The sequence below is a fragment of the Scyliorhinus canicula genome, chromosome 1 (assembly GCF_902713615.1).
Source record: "Scyliorhinus canicula chromosome 1, sScyCan1.1, whole genome shotgun sequence".
In the NCBI taxonomy this organism is placed as follows: domain Eukaryota; kingdom Metazoa; phylum Chordata; class Chondrichthyes; order Carcharhiniformes; family Scyliorhinidae; genus Scyliorhinus; species Scyliorhinus canicula.
Genome location: NC_052146.1, coordinates 63,783,026 through 63,803,347, shown reverse-complemented (window position 1 = coordinate 63,803,347; position 20,322 = coordinate 63,783,026). Strand labels below are relative to the sequence as shown.

General features: G+C 43.7%; 1 protein-coding gene across 3 annotated transcripts in view; it reads right to left on the bottom strand.

Annotated features, from left to right (window-relative positions):
* Window positions 1–4,803: 4,803 nt before the first annotated feature.
* Window positions 4,804–20,322, bottom strand: part of mlec (malectin) — a 28,845-nt gene continuing 13,326 nt past the window's right edge. For all 3 annotated transcript variants that reach the window (XM_038791782.1, XM_038791797.1, XM_038791790.1), the window contains 2 exons: window positions 7,667–7,846; window positions 4,804–4,947 (listed from right to left, as the gene is read on the bottom strand). In XM_038791782.1, the coding sequence (XP_038647710.1) occupies window positions 4,843–4,947; window positions 7,667–7,846 (285 nt within the window). In that variant the 3' untranslated portion in view covers window positions 4,804–4,842. The remainder of the gene's footprint in view (window positions 4,948–7,666; window positions 7,847–20,322) is intronic.

Below are 20,322 nucleotides of genomic sequence, written 5' to 3'. Positions count from 1 at the left end.
ATGCGGGTGGAAAAAGCACCCTCTTGCAGACCCCAGTGAAGGCTAGATGCTGGTCTCCTTGCAAATGAGGGAATATGTGAGAGAGGTTGGATGGAGCCATCCATAACTATGTGGATCAGAATGAGATGGGGTTGGTTTAGCTCACTGGCTAAATCGCTGGCTTTTAAAGCAGACCAAGCAGGCCAGCAGCACGGTTCGATTCCCGTACCTGCCTCCCCTTTTCACAATAACTTAATTGAAGACTACTCGTGACAATAAGTGATTTTCATTTTTTTCATTTCATTTTAGATGGGGGCGGTCTTTGCCGGGGTGCTGTCAAAGGCACTGAAGGCCGTGGTTAGGGAAGAGCTCATCACTATCCTGGCACAGACTGAGGGAGGAGCAAGAGGAGCAAACAAGATTGGTGGAGGCGATCTTGGCAGTCAATCAAAGTTATCTGGAATCACAAGATAAGGCACTGTTGATGGAGTGCCTGAGGCTACACAGAGTTTAATCTGGTAACTTCAGATAAGGCAGTGAGCCAATGGCGCAGAGCTAAGGGGTTCGCGTACGAATACAGGGAGGTGGTGGCTGGCAGGATGCTCGCCCACCAAATGAGGAAACAGACGGCTGCTCGGGAAATAGGTAGGGTGAGGGACAGGGGGGTAATGCACCTGGTAGGGAGCAAAGTGTTTGAGCCCTTCTATTAGCGACTATGCCAATCGGAACCTCCACCAGGGGGTGAACAAAGACTGTGATATTTGGATGGATTAGAGTTTCTGAGGGTGGATCAGGCGAGGACACAGGAGGGTTGGGGCCACAATAGGTCGACTTGGAACGTTGGGTTGTGGGAGTTCGATGCAGTCAGGGAAGGCCCCGGGTCCGGATGGATTCCCAGCCGAATTTTACAAAGACTTTGGCGCACTGGTGGGTCTGTTGATGCTGGGGTATACAATGAAGCGCTGGGGGGGGCGGGCGGATATGGAGGCTATTAGATGTAATCATGATGCCCGCAGGAGGAGGCGAGATGGAGGTTGTGGTGTCAACGGATTTGGAGAAGGCATTCGACTGAGTGAAACGGGTGTACTTGTGACATTTTGGAGCAGTTTGGGTTCGAACAGGGATTCGTGGACTGCGTTATACAGTTGTGCAAAGCCCAAAAGCCAGCATGTCCCCGAATGGGGTTAACCAAGTATTTCAATTTGCAATGCGGGACGAGGCAGGGGTGCCCACTCTCTACTCTGCGCCCTTGCAATTGAACCATTGGCAATGGCTCTTGGAGCTTCTGGGGAATGGAAGGGTTTCGAGCACCGGCTCTCTTTTTATGCGGATGACTTCCTGTTGGGACCACCACCGACCCTCTTGACACATCCAAAGATGTGCAGGTTAGGTGGCTTGGCCATGATAAATTGCCCTTAGTGTTGGGTGGGGTTACTGGGTTATGGGATAGGGTGGAGGTGTTGGCCTCGGGTAGGGTGCTCTTTCCAAGAGCCGGTGCAGACTCGATGGGCTGAATGGCCTCCTTCTGCACTGTAAATTCTATGACACCCGCCTGCGACACATTACGGGTCACTACCCCCACTTGAAAAACCCTGGTCTAGAGTTTCTCGAAGTGGGAGTACTTAAAACACTCTATTCAAGCGCAAAGGATCCCACTAAATTTGTACAGTTTGAATCAGTTCAACAAACTTGCATTACAGTTACATCCAAAACCAGTTTAAGAAGAAGCAGTTCTGAAATACTCCCAAGGTTTTCCACTTGCCCCATTACCCTGTTCCTGCCCACCGTGACATGCAGTTATTTTAAAAAGGTGACAATTCACTATTTAATTTTTGCCCGCAGGATTGGACAGTGGCCTCCCATGCACTGTCCCCACCAAACCCATAACATTTAGTCCGTAAACTTCCACTTTTAATTTGTTTGATTATCATAATGAACAACAGTTTCCGCTTCATTGGAAAGAATGGAAAATGTAGACATTGCTCTCCCCGCCCCCCAAACGAAGCCCACAATCGAATAGGATGCTGATGTGCAGGGTAGATGAAGGGCAGCCAGTAGATGTAATATACTTGGATTTCCAAAAAGCGTTTGCTAAGGTACCACACAAAAGGCCACTTAATAAGATAAGAGCCCATGGTGTTGGGGTAGTATATTAGTATGGATAGAGGATTGGCTAACTGATGAGACAAAGATGGGGTAAGGTGGGCACTTCAGGATGGCAACCAGTAACTAGTAGAGTGCCATAGGTATCCGTGCTGGGGCCATAATTATTCACAATATGCATTAATGACTTGAGCACGAGAAGTGAATGCACTATTGCCAAGCTTGCGGATGACAAAAATAGATCATAGAATTTACAATGCAGAAGGAGGCCATTAAGCCCATCAAGTCTGCACCAGTCCTTGGAAAGAGCACCCCACTTAAGCCCACACTTCCAACCCATCCCCGTAACCCAACCATTTTTGGACACTAAAGGCAATTTAGCATGGCCAATCCACCTAACCTACACACTTTGGACTGTGGGAGGAAAGCAGAGCACCTGAAAGAAACCCACGCAGACACAGGGAGAACATGCAGACTCCGCACAGGCAGTGACCCAAACCAGGAATAGAACCTGGGACCCTGGAGCTGTGAAGCAACTGTGCTAGACACTATGCTACTGTGGGAAGGCAAGTGCTGAGGATGACAGAGTCTACAGAGGGATATGGACAGGTTAGTGAGTGGGCAAAAACTTGGCAGATGGAACATAATGTAGGAAAATGCGGGAGTTATGCACTTTAGTAGGAAGAACAAAGGAGTTGAATATTATTGAAATGGAGAAAGACTGCAGAAAACTTCAGCACAGCAGTCCTCATGCATAAATCACAAAAAGCTAGCATGCAAATTCAGCAAGTAATTGGGAAGGCAAATGGGATGTTGGCCTTTATTTCCAGAGGGAATGGGGTATAAAAATAGGGCAGTCCTGCTAAAACTATACAAGGCACCAGTTAGCCCACACATCGAAAAATGTGTTTGTCCCCTTTTCGAAGGAAAGCTATGCTGGTATTGGAGTCCAGATAAGGTTCACTCAGTTGATCTGGGTATGGAGAGATTTTCTGGTGAGGAGAGGTTGAATAGATTGGGCCTGTAAATTGATTGTAAAGCATGTTCAAGGCAGAGATGTACAGATTTTTAACAAGTAAGGGAATAAGACAGGAAGTGGAGTTGAGGATTATATCAGATCAGCATGATCTCACCGAATGGCAGCGCAGACTCGATGAAGGTAGCAGAGGGTTGCTCACATCTGTAGAGCTGCGCTCCAGCAAGAATATAGGCGGCATGGGGAGGTTGAAAATTGCCAAAATCAAAAGGAACATGAACAATTAATATGGAGTGTATGATATAAATTCCCACCTCCTACTGGACACTCAGGGCCAAGGGAAGGAGACATATAGAAGCATGGTTAGGCGTGAAGACAAAATGTTTTGACAAAATATAGGAAACGTTACCTCCAACATCATCCATTCTGCAGCTCAGGGAAATTCTTCTTTGAATAAATTTAAAGTAGCCAATTATTTTTCTTTTCCAATTAAGGGGCAATTTAGCGTGGCCAATCCACCTATCCTGCACATCTTCGGTTTGTGGGGTTGAAAACCGCGCAGACATGGGGAGAATGTGCAAACTCCACACGGACAGTCACCCAGGGCCAGGATTCGAACCCAGGTCCTCAGCGCCGCAGTCTCAGTGCTAACCACTGCGCCACATGCCGCCCTAGCTCAGGGAAACTTAATGGAAAACCTTAATTCCACAGGATGAGACTCCTTACATTTTTATACAATAGATTCATTTGGAAATTTGCCTGCACTTACACTGGAGCCTCACCAGCAGTTAAAAACAATTACAAACATAATCACCCGATTGATTTTCTATCAAGATTTGAGGAATTGAAGCAACCCAAGTGATACAATTTTCCTTCAGTCGCTTGTCAATATGTTTGCAAATTCAACTGAGATTTCATTTAAGCCATCAAAAGCTCACTTAAAATAGCTGCTAATTTGTATTACTTTTTATACCCGTTGCTTCATAAAAGCACAAATGTGCCATCCACAAATCTTTGCTACTTTGTATTTAACTTTCTTTTCGAGGCAGCACGCTTGCGCAGTGGTTAGCACTGTTGTTCACGGCACCGAGGTCCCAGGTTCAATCCCAGCTCTGGGTCACTGTCCGTGTGGAGTATGCACATTTTCCTTGTGTTGGCGTGGGTTTCGCCCCCACAACCCAAAGATGTGCAGGGTAGGTGGATTGGCCATGCTAAATTGCCCCTTAATTGGAAAAAATGAATTGGGTACTCTAAATTTAAAAAAAACTTTTTTCAATGCAGCAGATTTGATTTATGCATCCAACAATGTAATCCCGATGAAACTCATCCAAGCCAATCAACAAAATAAACGATCAACTCATATCCAGAGCTCACGATTAATTCAACATCCAAATTCAATTGCAAAATAGCACTATAATTAGTAAAGAGGTTGTCAAGGTATCTAGTGCACGGTGGCACAGTGGTAGCGCTGCTGCATCACAGCACCAGGGGCCCGGGTTTAATTCTGACCTTGGTGACTGTGTGCATTTGTACGTACTCAATGCGTCTACATGGGTTTCCTCCTGCCATTCAAAGGCATACAGGTTTGGTGGATTGGCCATGCTCAATCTCCCCCTAGTGTCCAACGGTTAGGTGGGGTTATGGGGATAGGGTGCTCTTTCAAAGGATCGGTGCAGACTCGATGGGCCCAATGACCACCTTCTGTAAGGTTCTGAATTCTATGATTCTGAATAAACCATTAATATTTAAGAACATGTCAGATGTACTGGTAAAATCAACAGCAATCAGAAACATCTCAACGGATTGAGACAATTTTCAATATTTAACTTACCCTCCACTGTTCCCTTTATGATGTATACAGCACAGACTTTAGGATTGTCATAGTAACCCTGAAAGGCAGGATCAACAAAAAACAAAATCTCTGATTAATAGTTCTTTCAGGGTTTTCACCAAACTCGGATGGGCTCAATATACAGTTCATACACAATTACACTATATCCACTTTGCTTATCTAATTCAATTGGAAACCATAATGGCTATAATAAAAGCATGATCAAGACACAGAATTCGATAGTGTAATATCAAAAACATTTTCTGGGGAAGGGGCACGAGGTTTGTTGCTGCAAGTTCTTTCAAGATAATTAAGAGTTTAAACTTGTATCTGTAACTGTATTTTCCTTCCTTCGGCATTAACAGTTGTGCTGTTAGAATCGGTGATGCCGCTTGAGGTTTCTTACCTTCGTTATCACAGCTCCACAGGCTAACATGTGTTGCAGCATGGCCTGGGAATAATGAAAGCAAAACCTTTGCTCTGGTTACTTAGTGCTGTTTTGTGCAGAATTTTCACAAACTAATATGTTACCAACCCCAAAACTGTTAAACTCATCAAGATTTATTTTGTGCCCTTAATGGTTCAGCTGAACTATACAGAAAGGGAAGGTCCTATCACACTACACCTATTCTGCAGTAACATTGGCGATAACCTTCTGGATAGCAACAGAGGTGCAACAGACAACTGGCTTCAGCCCTCTAGATTTTAGAGGGGATCACCCCGATCTGCTCCTGTAGTTGCCTGTGGACATTGGGATAGCGTGGGATTGGACTTAATGCTAGTGCATAAACATTTACCTTCATGGTTCACACAGGAAGACCCGGTTGCAAATCCGGTTGAGATACCCGGAGGAAATCAATATGGATAAATTATACCTCAGCCATAAACTAATCCCCATCGAAACAAGAGACAAAGGGAGAAAATTGACCAAACTGGAGGACAGTAGAGCTGGCAAAGTTGGACTTTAATGCCCAATACTGTTTTTCACAGCAAGTGATGGCACACACCAAACAATTCAATATTTAGTTATAAACAGTAGTTTAAATAATTTTTAGGTTGAAGATCACAAATTAAACTTAATTTAAATAATTATGAAGGCATTCCACAATCTGCAAGAACATTATACACAATAGACCCCATTTTGAAAAGAAGAGCTCAGAAACTAGCTCCCTGTTTTAATGAAGCTACACAATTATTTTATTTATTCATTGATGGGATGTGGGCGCCGCTAGCTGGGTCAACATGTATTGCCCCTCCCCAAGTACCCTTGAGAAGATGGTGGGAAGCTGCCTTCTTGAACTGCTGCAGTTCATGTAGTGACTAATTTGTAATGGCTCTTGTGGCCTTCTTATGTGCCCCAATATATCTGCAGGCTAAAAACATTAGTAAAGGTATTCAATTTGTAGCTCTGGGAGGAAAGCTATGGATCTTTATGTGGGCTGTGGTGATAATGGTACTTTATCTCACATTATACAAACATACAATGTATTTAAAATACTTCCACCAGTATGAAAAGATAAATAAGCTACAAAGTCTGCAGAAGCAAACAGTTCAATCTGGTCACAAGACCATGAAATTTGCGAGTCAGCCAGTTATTTACAAGGTTAACCAGTTTATCTTTGGCCTTATAAAGGTAAGCAGCTTCTAATGGTCTAGGAAATTTGCAAAGCAAACATGACAGTCAAACTGGTTCCAGGACTTCCCAAGTTTACTCTGATCATGACAAACTGTCATCTGAACTGGTGTGCTTTTGACAAGGACAGAATTGGCTGCAGTGTTGCTGTTTCACATCGTTCAATTGGCTTCTGAGATGTTGGTGTGATCTCAAACATGAGAAAAGTGGCTACTTGGGCAAAGTACTAAAAACCCATACACTTGTGTCCAGAAATATATCAGGGCCCTCAATGGACACAGGAGAAGCCTCTTTCCACCCCCATCTCAGTATTCCTTCCTCAGACTCAGGTTTGCAGTTTGAAGCCCCAATCCAGGATTTGAGCCTGTAATCTAGTGCAGTTCTGAGGGAGTGCTACCGGTCAACAGTATCATTCTTTTGGTTGATACAAATGCAATATTGAAAAAAACTGGTTTAAATTAAGTGGGTATGACTGCACTAGCGCCACCAAGTTGTCAACGTACTTGCCAGCAGTAGGGGAACTCGCAGAACCACAAATCAATTCTGCAGGTCATGGAAAGCAGAGCTGTCAAAATAAGGGACACACGTTTTGGGAATGGAAAGCTTTGCTTTTCACAATTCAGTGTCAGCATCAAGCAATCTCAGCTCAGGAACAGAAGTTAAATGGAAAGTTAAGCTTCCTCAAACCTACCTCAAAAACGTGCCATGATCCCCAACTTACAATAGCACCTATACAGTAGGGATGTCCAAGTACAACCTTTAAGTCAAATACTGCCTCGAGCTTTGAAATATGCTCTGTGATGTCCAGGCAAAGCATGCCCATGTGTACTTATTTCTAATTCACTGCTTTTTCCGGTTTGAAATTTGGGGCCTGAAGATTTGGAAAAGGTTGTTCTTATTAGTGTTGCCTAATTGATGCTATGTCATAAAACAGAACACCAAGATCTGTGAGCATAACATTAATTTATATGTGGTGCTGGAGGTCTTCCTGTACATTTCTAAGCAGCCCACATACACCAAAAACTCACAGCACCAATTCTCAAATGAGCAGAGTTAAATATTAATTTTTATTAAGATTGGTTGGCCCAAGATACCACAAAACTATTGGTTCAGCTAACTGAAAATAACTGATTAGAATATTTACCTTGACAAATTCTACGAGCATCTTCCCATTGAATGTAGACACTTCTCCTTGAACACTCAGTTTGCCTTTTCTAACAGTGAAAGACACCAGCTCATCGTGTGCTGTGCTATGTCCCACTTTTTCAAATATGTCCAAATCTTTCACTACGACATGCTGCCCGTTTAATCTCACATCAAATACCTAGAGAGGGGGAAGAAAAGCAAATCATAAAAATGAGCAACACAGGTTTTTGGAAGCCCAGTCATCCTGTTAACAGAGGTCTAGTCATGCTATGATAGAAATACGTGTAACACACAAATGAGGTCACGTCCCAACTTAAAACGTAATTATTTTGTTTTTGCTTTTAGGAAAGCAGCTCATACGCGAGTTACTAAGGTGGATGCTACAATTTTCAGATAGACTATTTTCATCACTTAATATAACATTCCTACTCAGCCAGTTTTAAACCACCAACTGCACACCCAGTGAACATGCCATCAAAATGACATGATTACAAACATTGTTGAATGTTAAGCCCACAGTTCTGCAAACACTTCTGAGGCAATGCTGAATTTAAGGCCCGTTTTTTCTAGAGAAGTAGATGAAAGGGCTGCAAGAGCCCTTCCTGTCTATTTCCTTTGTTCCCATTTTTTATTTGATTATTTTTGGTCCATGGACCCATAATCAGAATGTGCCTTTAATCAGAAGAGTGCTTGCCAGGGCAGCGTGTTCCTAGTTTTTTATTTTGGAGGTGAAACCAGACTCGTCGGTGCCGAATTAATCTTAGGAACTAGATTTGGAGGAAGTCGGTTCAATTGGCTTACTGGCAACCAGTGGGGTGGCCAGGGACAGTGTTCTGCCCGACTATAGTCAGCAATTGGTTCCTGCGATGTGTTTTTTTTGGGGGTGAGAACCTGCTGGAATTATACCCTATGCTCCACCCCTATTTGCCTCCACTTTCTGGACGACATCAATGCTACACCAGAGGCTCACTTGCTAAGGCAAACAACAGCGGGCAGTGGACACCCGTCTCCCGTGCCTATCAGGTGGAAATATTTCGAACTCAAAAGCATTCGTACAAACCCTCGCGGTGGGGGCCTTAAAAGGAGCTGGATTCAAGCTATAAATCTAGGCCCAAAGCCAAACCCCCCAAGGATCGCAAACAAATAACTCCACTCCACCCTATGAAATGCCTTTTCCGCATCTAATGAAATAATCATCTCCGGCTCTGGGACTGGAGAGAGGGACAAAACCACATTAAGCAGTCTCCGAACATTGGCCGACAATTGCCGAAATTAAGAAACCCTATCTGATCTTCTAATAAAACCCTGGGAGGCAGGGCTCCAGACGCATAGCCAGACCTTCATCAACAATTTTGCATCTGCATTCAGTAACGAAATAGGACAAGATGACCCACACTGCTGGATCTTCATCTTTCTTCAACATCAATGTTTGCGTCAATGTGGCTGGCAATGTCTTCAGTGAAATTGAATCCTTAAATATTTCTAATAGCAATGGGGCCAATTGTCCCACAAACATCTTATAATTTTTGATTGGGAGTACACCCGGCTCCAGCGCCTTACCCGACTGCATCAGACCCATGCATTTTGTAATCACCTCCAAGGTCAGCGGTCTCTAATTCCTCCCTTTTCTCCTGCTCCACCACTGGGATAGACAAACCATCCAAGAACTTCAACATTGACAAACCGTCCTTTGAGGGCTCAGACTTGTAACGGTCTCAGTGGGAAGAAAATTGTCAGAGACCCCTCCTACCCAGGCTTTGCCCTTTTCCAGACCCTTCCATTAGGCAGACGATACAGAAATCTGAAGACCTGCACATCCAGACATAGGAACAGCTTCTTGACTCACCGACTCTCCCTCAGACTGATCTGTTCCCTGTAAGAACACTATTCACAACGTCCTATGCTGCTCTTGCTCATGTATTTGCTTTGTTTGGCCCATTGTTCCGCAGTGTAACCAATCACTATTTGTCAACGTACCATTTGTCAATGTACTCTGTTGATTATTCTTTTTGCCAACTTTGCGTGCAGTGTACGGTCCCTTGGCTGCAAAAAAATACTTTTCACTGTACTTCAGTACATGTGACAATAAAATCAATCAATCAAAAACCTTATTAACCTTGGCTGGGGCAGACACCAATTTGCCACCAGGTCCTTTGCCCTGCACTATTTCCCAATAAGCCACCCGATGCCTCAGCTGGTGTGCTAACAGGCGACTGGCCTTCTCCCCATGATCAGCCCCCCTCCCCCCCCCCACAGAATGTTCAAATATCATAGATGGCGTACTGACCTGCCCTCCAAAAGCAGCCCAAACTGTAATCTATTTCTACTTGCCAGTAGTTCTGGTGTCTGACTAATCGTGTTTGGCAATCCAACTCCAGGATGGCATCCACCAACCTCTGCCTCACTACCCTCACTCGTCTCCTGATGTGTCTTGCAAGATATGATCTCTCCTCGAATAACCGCCTTCAAAGCCTCCCACAAATGGAAGGTGGAATCTCCTCACTGCTGTTAAACCCCAGATACCCCTCAAAAGCAGAAGAACCCCCTCACAAAATCCGTTATCCGCCATCAGCAATGTCTCCAACGTGTGGGGGGGGGGGGGGGGGGAAAGAGAGATACAAACACCCCCCCCCCCCCCAAAAAAGACAAAATCCTTCTCATCTGGGTGCAAAATTCTCCACGGTCTGCCCTGCTCGCTCCTCCCGGCCCCATCTGTTCCAAGGTGGTCAAAATTGAACCGTGCTGCTGGCCTGCTTGGTCTGCTTTAAAAGCCAGCGATTTAGCCTAGTGAGCTAAACCAGCCCCTATGATACAAAGATAGAAGATGGCACTGCCTTTGCTTTGAAAATCTCCAGCCGAAAAGGCATAACTAACGGAATGACCTCTCGTGCTGTAATTTCTATCATCCCTTGATAACATTGTTTTGAAGAAAAATGTGATTTAAGGTAGAGAGTGTTGCTTGTTCTGGGTGAGTGTGCTTAACACTCAATTTGGCTCTGTTTCGTTCTTTAGCTGTGGAGTCGCCAGGTACCGTTAAGATACAAGTTCAAGTTCAAAGCAATAAATCCATACACCAGTTAGTAAGTTCAAACAAGACACGTTTATTATATTACAATAATCTACTAATCATGCATATAAAACTAAAAGACTAGGCTAATCCTACCACTAATAGGCCAAATACTTATCTGGACAAGGGGACTGCCGGATCAGGAAACAATGGCCTCTAGCTTTGTCCTGGGTCCGCAGGCTTCCAGTAGTTATGGACTAAAGGGGGTCAGGAGTGTCTACTCTCGTAGCCTGCGTTGTGACACTTACTTGTTGGCGGCTGCTGTCCAGACCTCTCTCCTCAAGGTTCTTCTACTGGAACGGTGTTCTGCTGGGAGGGCTGGCTGGTCAAGGAGAGGCTGGCAGAGAGAGAGAGAGCTGGGGTCGCGGTCTCTGTTTTATACTCCTCTCAGGGTCTTGCGCCCACCTGGGCGGACCCTCTATACTCTCGCAATCGATTGGGTCTCTTCCCAATCGATTGATTTGAATTCCCCAATAACGGGGCAGTACCTCGATCACTGGGGCGGTTCTTGGGACTTATTGTTTTGGACTTCTTTGGCGCCGAGAAGTCTGGCCTTCCATTCAATGTATCGATTTGTGTTTAACTTGTTTCCATTGTACCTGGGGATCGCCCGGTATCGCCTCATTAGTATGCTAACTGTTTTCTTTTCATAGTGCTGTCTGGTTTCTGCAGCAGTCAGAACTGGTTTCTGCAGTAGTCTGAATATACAAGCGCCTTGCAAGCTGTTTGCTTTTACAACATGTCCCATTTCCCTGCATTCCTTGCAATCTTCCATTTTGTGTTGGGCAGTGGTCACCCCAGGTGGCTACAAGAGCTGCACTTTTGATAACTCTCATCTTTAGACTTTGGCAAATCTTGTCTGGATTGATCAAAAGAAAGAACATGGGTGTATGCAAGTTTGTCTCATCACATCCATTACGACTATCCCAAAGTGGAGCGATAGATTGCTTAGAATTGCGGTCGACTGGTTTAATTGCTCTTACAGTAATTATTTTCCACTGAGTATTAAACAGAGCTATTAAACAAGCTCAACATAATCTTGGCAACCACAAGCAACTTGTATTATGTTTTGGGATGGTGGGACCATGGTTAACACTGCTGTCTCGGGCGGAACATGGCACAGTGGTTTACACTGCTGCCTCACGGTGCTGAGGACCCGTGTTCGAATCCCGGCCCTGGGTCACTATTCGTGTGGAGTTTGCACATTCTCCTCGTGTCTGTGTTGGCTTCACCACCACAACCCAAAGATGTGCAGGGTAGGTGGACTGGCCACGCTAAATTGCCCCTTATTTGGAAAAAAAAATTGGGTACTCTTAAATTAAAATTTATTATTTTTTAAAACATTGCTGTCTCACAGATTCCGGTGTTGGGTGGAGTGCGCACGTTCTCCCCTCGTCTGTGTCGATTTCCTCCAGGTGCTATGATTTCCGCCCACAGTGCAAAGATGTGCAGGTTAGGTGGATTGGCCAGGCCAAATTGCCCCAGTGTCCAAAGATTAGGTGGGGTTATTGGACTGGGGGGGTTCAGTGATGTCATAAATAAGAACAAACTGGGGGTGGGGTGATCTCAGTTGCTGTGGATGGAGAAGAAAATAAGCCAGAATCCTCCCAATTGCTGCCCTGTAACTGATCCTGGCAGCTGAGCTCCTTATACAATAGAATTCAGCTGCAATTTTTTCCCCCATGGAAATAAACAGCCTGTTGACATAATTGGTCCTTTGACAAGGTGGTAGAGCGCAGCCACCACCTGCGTTTCTCAGGCAGACTCACTGCCTTCTATAGGGATGCGGAACACCTTCCACTATGCTTCTGTGCAAACTTGTTGTGAGGCTGAAAAGAAAAGGTGATTGGGAAGAGTAGAATTCAGACAGCTACTCTGGGTTTGTCTTTTCGACCTCCTCCAAATTAACAAAGGGCCAGGTTTTGCTGTCCTATTAAGGGTGAGTGAGACTAAGAGCTTACACGTATGTATGCAATTCTGACACATAGCTGAAGGTTAAATATCTAAACGTTGCTTTGAGTTACGCTACTCCATCGTTAACCTCACAAAAATGATATTTTGTTGTCTGCCTCTGTCAATCACCTCTGGCACCGAAATATGCCGATTTTGCCAGCACATCTGAAACGGCTATCTGAAATTGCTGGAAATCTTGTCCATAAATTACTGTGTGCCATATGACAAGAAATTGTGGCCCATTGGTTAATGAGATACCCCTGCTCACTCAGGTCCTGGATGCCCCGTTTCCTTCTGTGTTCTTATCAGCTTGCCCTTGCAGCAACTTTATTGACCTGAGGGCAGCAGGAGAAAATCCTAACAGTGGAGGCTGTTGGGTTCCCTGCTACAGCAGCATCTAATCTAATGTTCTCAAAAATAATAAGATATCCGGTCTCGAGATGGCAAAGTAGTGAAATTAGAAGAAAAGCAAAAAAAAAAAACTAATAATTCCACACACTGTCACCTCCAACATTCATTCCCTTTCCATGCAAGAACGGGAGGAGATGAAACACCTACTTTTTCACCTCCTTCCATTGCACTGTCCATAGCCTCAAACATCCTTAGCAGGTGAAACAACAATTTACTGGTACTTGTAATTTAACATACTGTATTGACTGCTCACCATGAGGTTCCTGTACATAATCGCTGCTGTTGTCCTAATTTTAGACAGGCGATGCTAATGATGCTGTTTATTTAATCAACCCTGCCGTCACCCTTCTCTGTCATCTCCCTCATATTCCCCGACTAAAAATATTGCAGATGCTGGAAACTTGCAATGTGAACAAAACATGCCGTCTTGGCCGGTTGAATGTTTCAGCATGTTATATTTGTTTTGCAGATTTCCAGCATCTGCAGCATTTTTTCTTTTTAATTTCACTTTCACCAAAAAAAGTCCTTAAAAAAAAACTTTTTCTGAAAGATCCATTTAATAACTCATGAGAAATCCTAAATTCAATAACAACGGTGGATACTGTATTCCAATTGGATTAATTATGTGGTCTCAGCCTTAAAATAAAAAGATTTAAGTTCCCTTGTAGACTATACTTAATTTGCCATTTAGAAGGTGGCCATAGTTGCAGTTAAGTACTTGGTCAATATTTAAGCCTTGGGATTCTTCTCGAATATCATGCACAATGCAAGCTATGAAATACAGCAAGTGCTTATGCTGCTTACAATTAATGAGTATATAGTTGGGGGACTTGGTGCTCAAAGTAAAATTACTCAATTACAACAATTAATTGTTTCTCAATAAACAAAGCTGGGAGGAAATAAAGGTTTGCCTGTTCATCTCAATGGAAGTCACTAGAGACTATAAAAACAGCAAAAGTCTCCAAAGTACTTGGGGTTAGAAATGTGGATTTCTTTATTTCCTCATACATAGAATATAGGAGGAGGCCTTTTAGCCCTTCGAGCCCGCTCCACCATTCATCACGATCATGGCTGATCATTCAACTCATGATTTAAACAGTTCAAGCACATCCACATTTTTAAGTGAAGGCCGGTTTAGCTCAGTTGGCTGGACAGCTGGCTCATGATGCAGAGCGAGGCCAACAATTCCCATATTGGCGGAGGTTATTCATGAAGGCCCTGCTCTCTAAACCTTGCCCCTCACCAGAGGTGTGGTGATCCTCAAATTAAATCACCACCAGTCAGCTCCCCCACTCAAAGGGGAAAGCAACCTATGGTCATCTGTGATTATGGTGACTTTAGTTACATTTTTAAGAAATGGCTGGAGCTCAGGGTTGACTTTTGTGAAAGGAATGTTTTGTCAGGTGATAAAGTTGACAGTGATTCACCTAATGAAAGATCTGGTCCGAAAGCTAGTGATTTAAAACAAACCTGTTGGAATTTAACCTGGTGTTCTAAGACTTCTTACTGTGCCCACCCCAGTCCAAAGCCAGCATCTCCACATCATGGCACTCTTTCTAGTTTAACAATATCCTTTCTATAATATGGTGACCAGAATTGAACACAGTATTCCATGTGTGGTCTTACTCGCCCTGGATTCCGTGAGATTTAACCTTTTGGAACAACCTACCATGCGGTACCTTGTCAAAGGCCTGCTAAGGTCCATGTAGACAACGTCGACTGCACTGCCCTCGTCTACCTTAATGGTTATCCCTTCAAAAAATTCAAATCAAATTCTTGAGACATGACTATCTCCTTACAAAGCCATGTTGACGTTCCCTAATTAGCCCTCGTCTGTCTAAATGCCTGTAGATCCTGTCCCTCAAAATACCTTCTAACAATTTACCCACTACAGAAGTAAAGCTTACCGGTCTATAGTTCCCAGGCTTATCCCTACAAACCTTCTTAAACAAGGGCACAACATTTGCTGGCCTCCAATCTTGAGGCACCTCTCCTGTGGCTGTATAAGATTCAAATATCTCAGCTAGGGGCCAGCAATTTCCTCCCTAGCCTCCCATAACGTTCTGGGATATATTTCATCAGGTCCCAGGGATTTAACTATCTTGATGCGCGTTAATACCTCCAGCAACTCCTTCTCTGAAATCTGTACACTCCTCAAGCCATCACTTTTTATTTCCCCAATTTCCCTAACATTCGTGCTTTTCCAGTGATTTACTGCCCTACAGGGTTACGATGGCCGTGTCAATCCAAACATAGCAAAGATTTAAAACGTAGGCATTTTATGGGAAGATATCCATCCGTCAAGAATACATAAAAGGTTTTGGATAAACCTAAAATATAGCAGATTGCATCCTTCAAACATGCTCTTTGAAGGCAGTCTATGAGCTACCAGAATACAGGACTATAAGGCTGCGATGCAGTCTGACACCTAGAATCAGTAATTGCTGCTTTCCATTGATACCATATTGAAACTGCTGTAAGATAGTAATTTCAATTTTGCCTGAACTGAATTTTCTGCCCGACAATATTTCACTAATATTGGATTCAGCATTTTATCACAACAATAAACTAGCAGTCTGGAACCTGGTTAAGTTTTAATTAATTATTCAAAAGATTAATTGTTTTGGGCCTCTGTGAAAAGACACCAGGATTCGAGGCATTGTTTCATTGCACACTGGGCTAAATCACTGGCTTTTAAAGCAGACCAAGGCAGGCCAGCAGCACTGTTCAATTCCCGTACCAGCCTCCCCGAATAGGCGCCGGAATGTGAAAATGAAAAATGAAATGAAAATCGCTTATTGTCACAAGTAGGCTTCAATGAAGTTACTGTGAAAAGCCCCTAGTCGCCACATTCCGGCTCCTGTTCGGGGAGGCTGGTACGGGAATTGAACCTTGCTGCTGGGTTGCCTTGGTCTGCTTTAAAAGCCAGCGATTCAGCCCAATGTGCTAAACCAGCGACTAGGGGCTTTTCACAGCAACTTCATTTGACGCCTACTTGTGACAATAAGTGATTTTCATTTCATCATCCATTCGCACAACCATTTAGCAAGGAAAACAGAGTTTTCTACTCTCAGATCAAAAGGCTAAGCAGCCAGAGCAGAAACACTGATTATAGCTCACTAGGCCGAATCTGTCATCTCAGACTTAAGGAAAGGGATATCCGCAAGAGTCTCTCAAGTCAACATTTTACAGCAGTAAAAATCTGTGTTTTGAAAGCCTGAACTTGTTTAGCTAACAAATCTTTCCTAGAAGAGGAGGTGAGTCTATATTCAGACTTTAGTGAATTCTTTCGCACAACCAAGGAATGCACAGAAATTGATATGAAAAAATGATGATTGCTGCTGAACCAGAGAAATCGTTCAAGACAAAACTGGGACATTAAACTATTAATGCAAGCATCGAGGTGGCACAGTTGCTTCACAGCGCCAGAGACCCAGGTTTGATTCCTGACTTGCGCCACAGTCTGTGCGGAGTCTGCACGTTCTCCCTGTGTCTGTGTGGGTTTCCTCCCGGTGTTCTGATTTTGTCCCACAAGACATGCTTTTTAGGTGATTTGGACATTCTGAATTCTCCGTGTACCTGAACAAGTGCCAGAGTGTGGCGACGAGGGGATTTTTACAGTAACTTCATTGCAGTGTTAATGTAAGCCTACTTGTGACACTAATAAATATTATTGCAGATATTTAGGGGCCTCATGGTAGCATGGTGGTTAGCATCAATGCTTCACAGCTCCAGGGTCCCAGGTTCGATTCCCGGCTGGGTCACTGTCTGTGTGGAGTCTGCACGTCCTCCCCGTGTGTGCGTGGGTTTCCTCCGGGTGCTCCGGTTTCCTCCCACAGTCCAAAGATGTGCGGGTTAGGTGGATTGGCCATGCTAAATTGCCCGTAGTGTAAGATTAATGGGGGGATTGTTGGGATGCGGGTTACGTGGGTTTAAGTAGGGTGATCATTGCTCGGCACAACATCGAGGGCCGAAGGGCCTGTTCTGTGCTGTACTGTTCTATGTTCTATATGCAGAAGATTAGATGTGGAGAAAAATCCATAGCTCAAAATCTTTTCATTGGGAAAGATTTGAGTCTCCTGAACACCAAGTCTGATAAGTCACCAAGTACTCAAGCCATGTATATGCAGAGGGCTTCGCTCCAATAAAACATTTGAGTTGGCACAGGAATGCCTGATGGTTGGGACTGAAAATAGTTAAAGCATAGCAAATAGTGCTATCTATAGGATGGGAAAATGAAACGGTTAAGCAGCCTCATTTTTCCTGATGACTTAAAAATAGAAGAGTCCATAAATGTTGTTGAGATTTTCCCTTCATTTCATTTTAACACTGCACACTGAAAAGATGACTTATATTTAAATAGCACCCTTTACAACAACTGGATGGCTGTAAAATGCTATGATACAATGAAGTACTTTACAAGTGCAGTGGCTGTTGTTTTGTAGGAAATGCTACATTCTATACATGCACAGCAAATTCCCACGCACAGCAATGTAAATTGTAATTTCCACGTACATCCTTTATGACTAAAACATTGTGTGCTGTGATAAAAGTAATATCATCAACAGTTATCTTCAGATTTTTCATACACTGCCTGCTTAATATACACTCCCATCACCTTGCATGTGAAAGCAGCATTCTATCAGATAATATAAATTCAGGCTAAAATTAGTCATTTATTTACATTTATATTTACAAGACTTATAATTATACAGAAGCAAAAAGGATACAATGGCACATTTATTTAAAATTTCTTCAAAACCAAGTATTTGAATCTTAATTAGTTTTAGTATCTTCGAACTGAATCTTTGGTGATAATCAACCTTCATCAATAGGCCGAATGACCGCCTTCTGCACTGTAAATTCTATGATAATCTATGATTAATCTAGGACAAAGGTTCGGCACAACATCGTGGGCTGAAGGGCCCGTTCTGTGCTGTATTTTTCTATGTTTTATGTTCTATTATGCAAGTAGTGGAGAGATTTTAATCAGGCTACACTTCCTTAAAAGGCTCTAATACAGAACTAGCTCCATGTGGCAGCGTGCTGACGAAACACAAAATGATACCATATAGAAATTAATAAGTTATGTATCTATGATTGAGCAAAGATACAGTTCAGCTCTCGAAGAATTTTAAATCAAGCATTTGCACACCAGAGAAAGTGAGATTTGAGATTGTCACTTTTTTTTTTAAAGACTTGGTAACATCTGGAAGTATTTAAATTTGTGAGCTGAACAGTCTGCTGGCCACTTGCTAAATGAAGCATCTGTTACTCAATAGGGAATTAACACAAGCCACAAGTTTTTCAAACTCAAAAGTAACAACTGTCATGCACAAAAACATATTCATGAAAGTGTAGTTAATTTATTAAAAAATAAGTAGCACATTTAGACACAAGCCCACCCAACAAAGGCAATTAACAAAACAATCCAGCAAGGCACAAAACCAGCCAGAAAGTATAACATGCACAGTAACAATTTCACAATAAAATGACTCGTCTCATTTTGGCTTGCTTCTTAATGCTCCTTTTCTCTTCATGCCGTACTTTACTCTTGGACATGAATGCCAGTATGGCAAAGTACTCTCATAACTCTCAGTGCCCCTTCATAAGAAGCTGTTAAATGGTTTACTTGCGATGCCTGGAGCATATTGCCTTGTGCTGCTGGGTGGAAGTGAATGACTACTTTTCTTTTCCAGCAACAACGAGATCAGGAAACCCCCCGGAGGCAGCCGGAGAGGAAGGTGGTGAGGACACGTAGGGGACGTGATACAGAATACTCAACTTTGCATCAGAAAGCATCTAAGCACCAAAACAAAGCATCACAGAGCCAATTTTGCGATCCCCCACATTTTTCACAGTTTTTCTGGAAAACTTTCACCTGCCAAAGAGTCTTGGATCAAGAGGAAGGCAGGTTGCTGGAATAGAGGGTGCAAAAGGCAGGCTGGGACCCAGGGGAAAAGCAGAAATTTAAGGTAGTGAGTAGTAGAAATGGCAGACTATGCCTGAGTGGTGCAGCTAAGTGCGAGAGAAACAAACTGAAGACCAGAAGTTTTTAGTAAATTGGGCTTTCTGTAGAAAACATCCCAAGACTCTTTAGAAGTGAATCAAGCAGGGAGCAGGAGTACAGTCAGAGTAAGTGGCCAACAAGGAACGGGAAAGGTGCAACACTGGCTGAAAGTGAATGCGGAAAACCAGACAACATTCTCCTTTGAACCAAATGGAAAGCACAGACACAATTCCAGTCAAGGAGACCTAAAAAATGACAAAAGCAAAATACTGTGGATGCAGGAAATAAAAATGTAAAAGATGCCAGAAATATTCAGTAGCTACGGAGAAACAGGGCAGCAGGGTAGCATGGTGGTTAGCATAAATGCTTCACAGCTCCAGGGTCCCAGGTTCGATTCCCGGCTGGGTCACTGTCTGTGTGGAGTCTGCACGTCCTCCCCCTGTGTGCGTGGGTTTCCTCCGGGTGCTCCGGTTTCCTCCCAGTCCAAAGATGTGCGGGTTAGGTGGATTGGCCATGCTAAATTGCCCGTAGTGTCCTAATAAAAGTAAGGTTAAGGGGGGGGTTGTTGGGTTACGGGTATAGGGTGGATACGTGGGTTTGAGTAGGGTGATCATGGCTCGGCACAACATTGAGGGCCGAAGGGCCTGTTCTGTGCTGTACTGTTCTATGTTCTATGTTTCAGGCCAGCGACTGCTCATCAGATCATTCAGATGAAAAGGTCATTGTCTTGAAACATTAACTATAATTCTTTAAGGAGCTATGAGAAATAAAATTATACAGGTGGCTACATATTCTCCACACGCACCCCATATTTTTTCTCTCTCCTCTCTTAGAAGTGCTCCAGTACCAATACCATTCCAGAGGTCCCAGCTACCAATTATCTGCCTCACACTAGTGGTGCTCTTCATGTGTGAAGTGAGACAATAAATGCTGGTGTGTTAGTCTACTCAGCAAGGCATCACAAAACCAGATTATGGTCCACAGAGTGGACAAAATGGATGAGGATGACAAATTTCTCACAAACTCAGTAAAGTTTCTGCAAGACAATTTTCACACAGCGAGCTCTGGATTACACCCCCGAGTAAGGGGGGGGGGGGGGGGGGGGGGGGGGGGGGGGGAAGTTGAGAGGATGCCATTAGGTGAATTGCCAGGCGAAACACCAAAGATAGTCTTCCTATACTTGTAGATTCTGGATGAATGGGGAACAAAACCT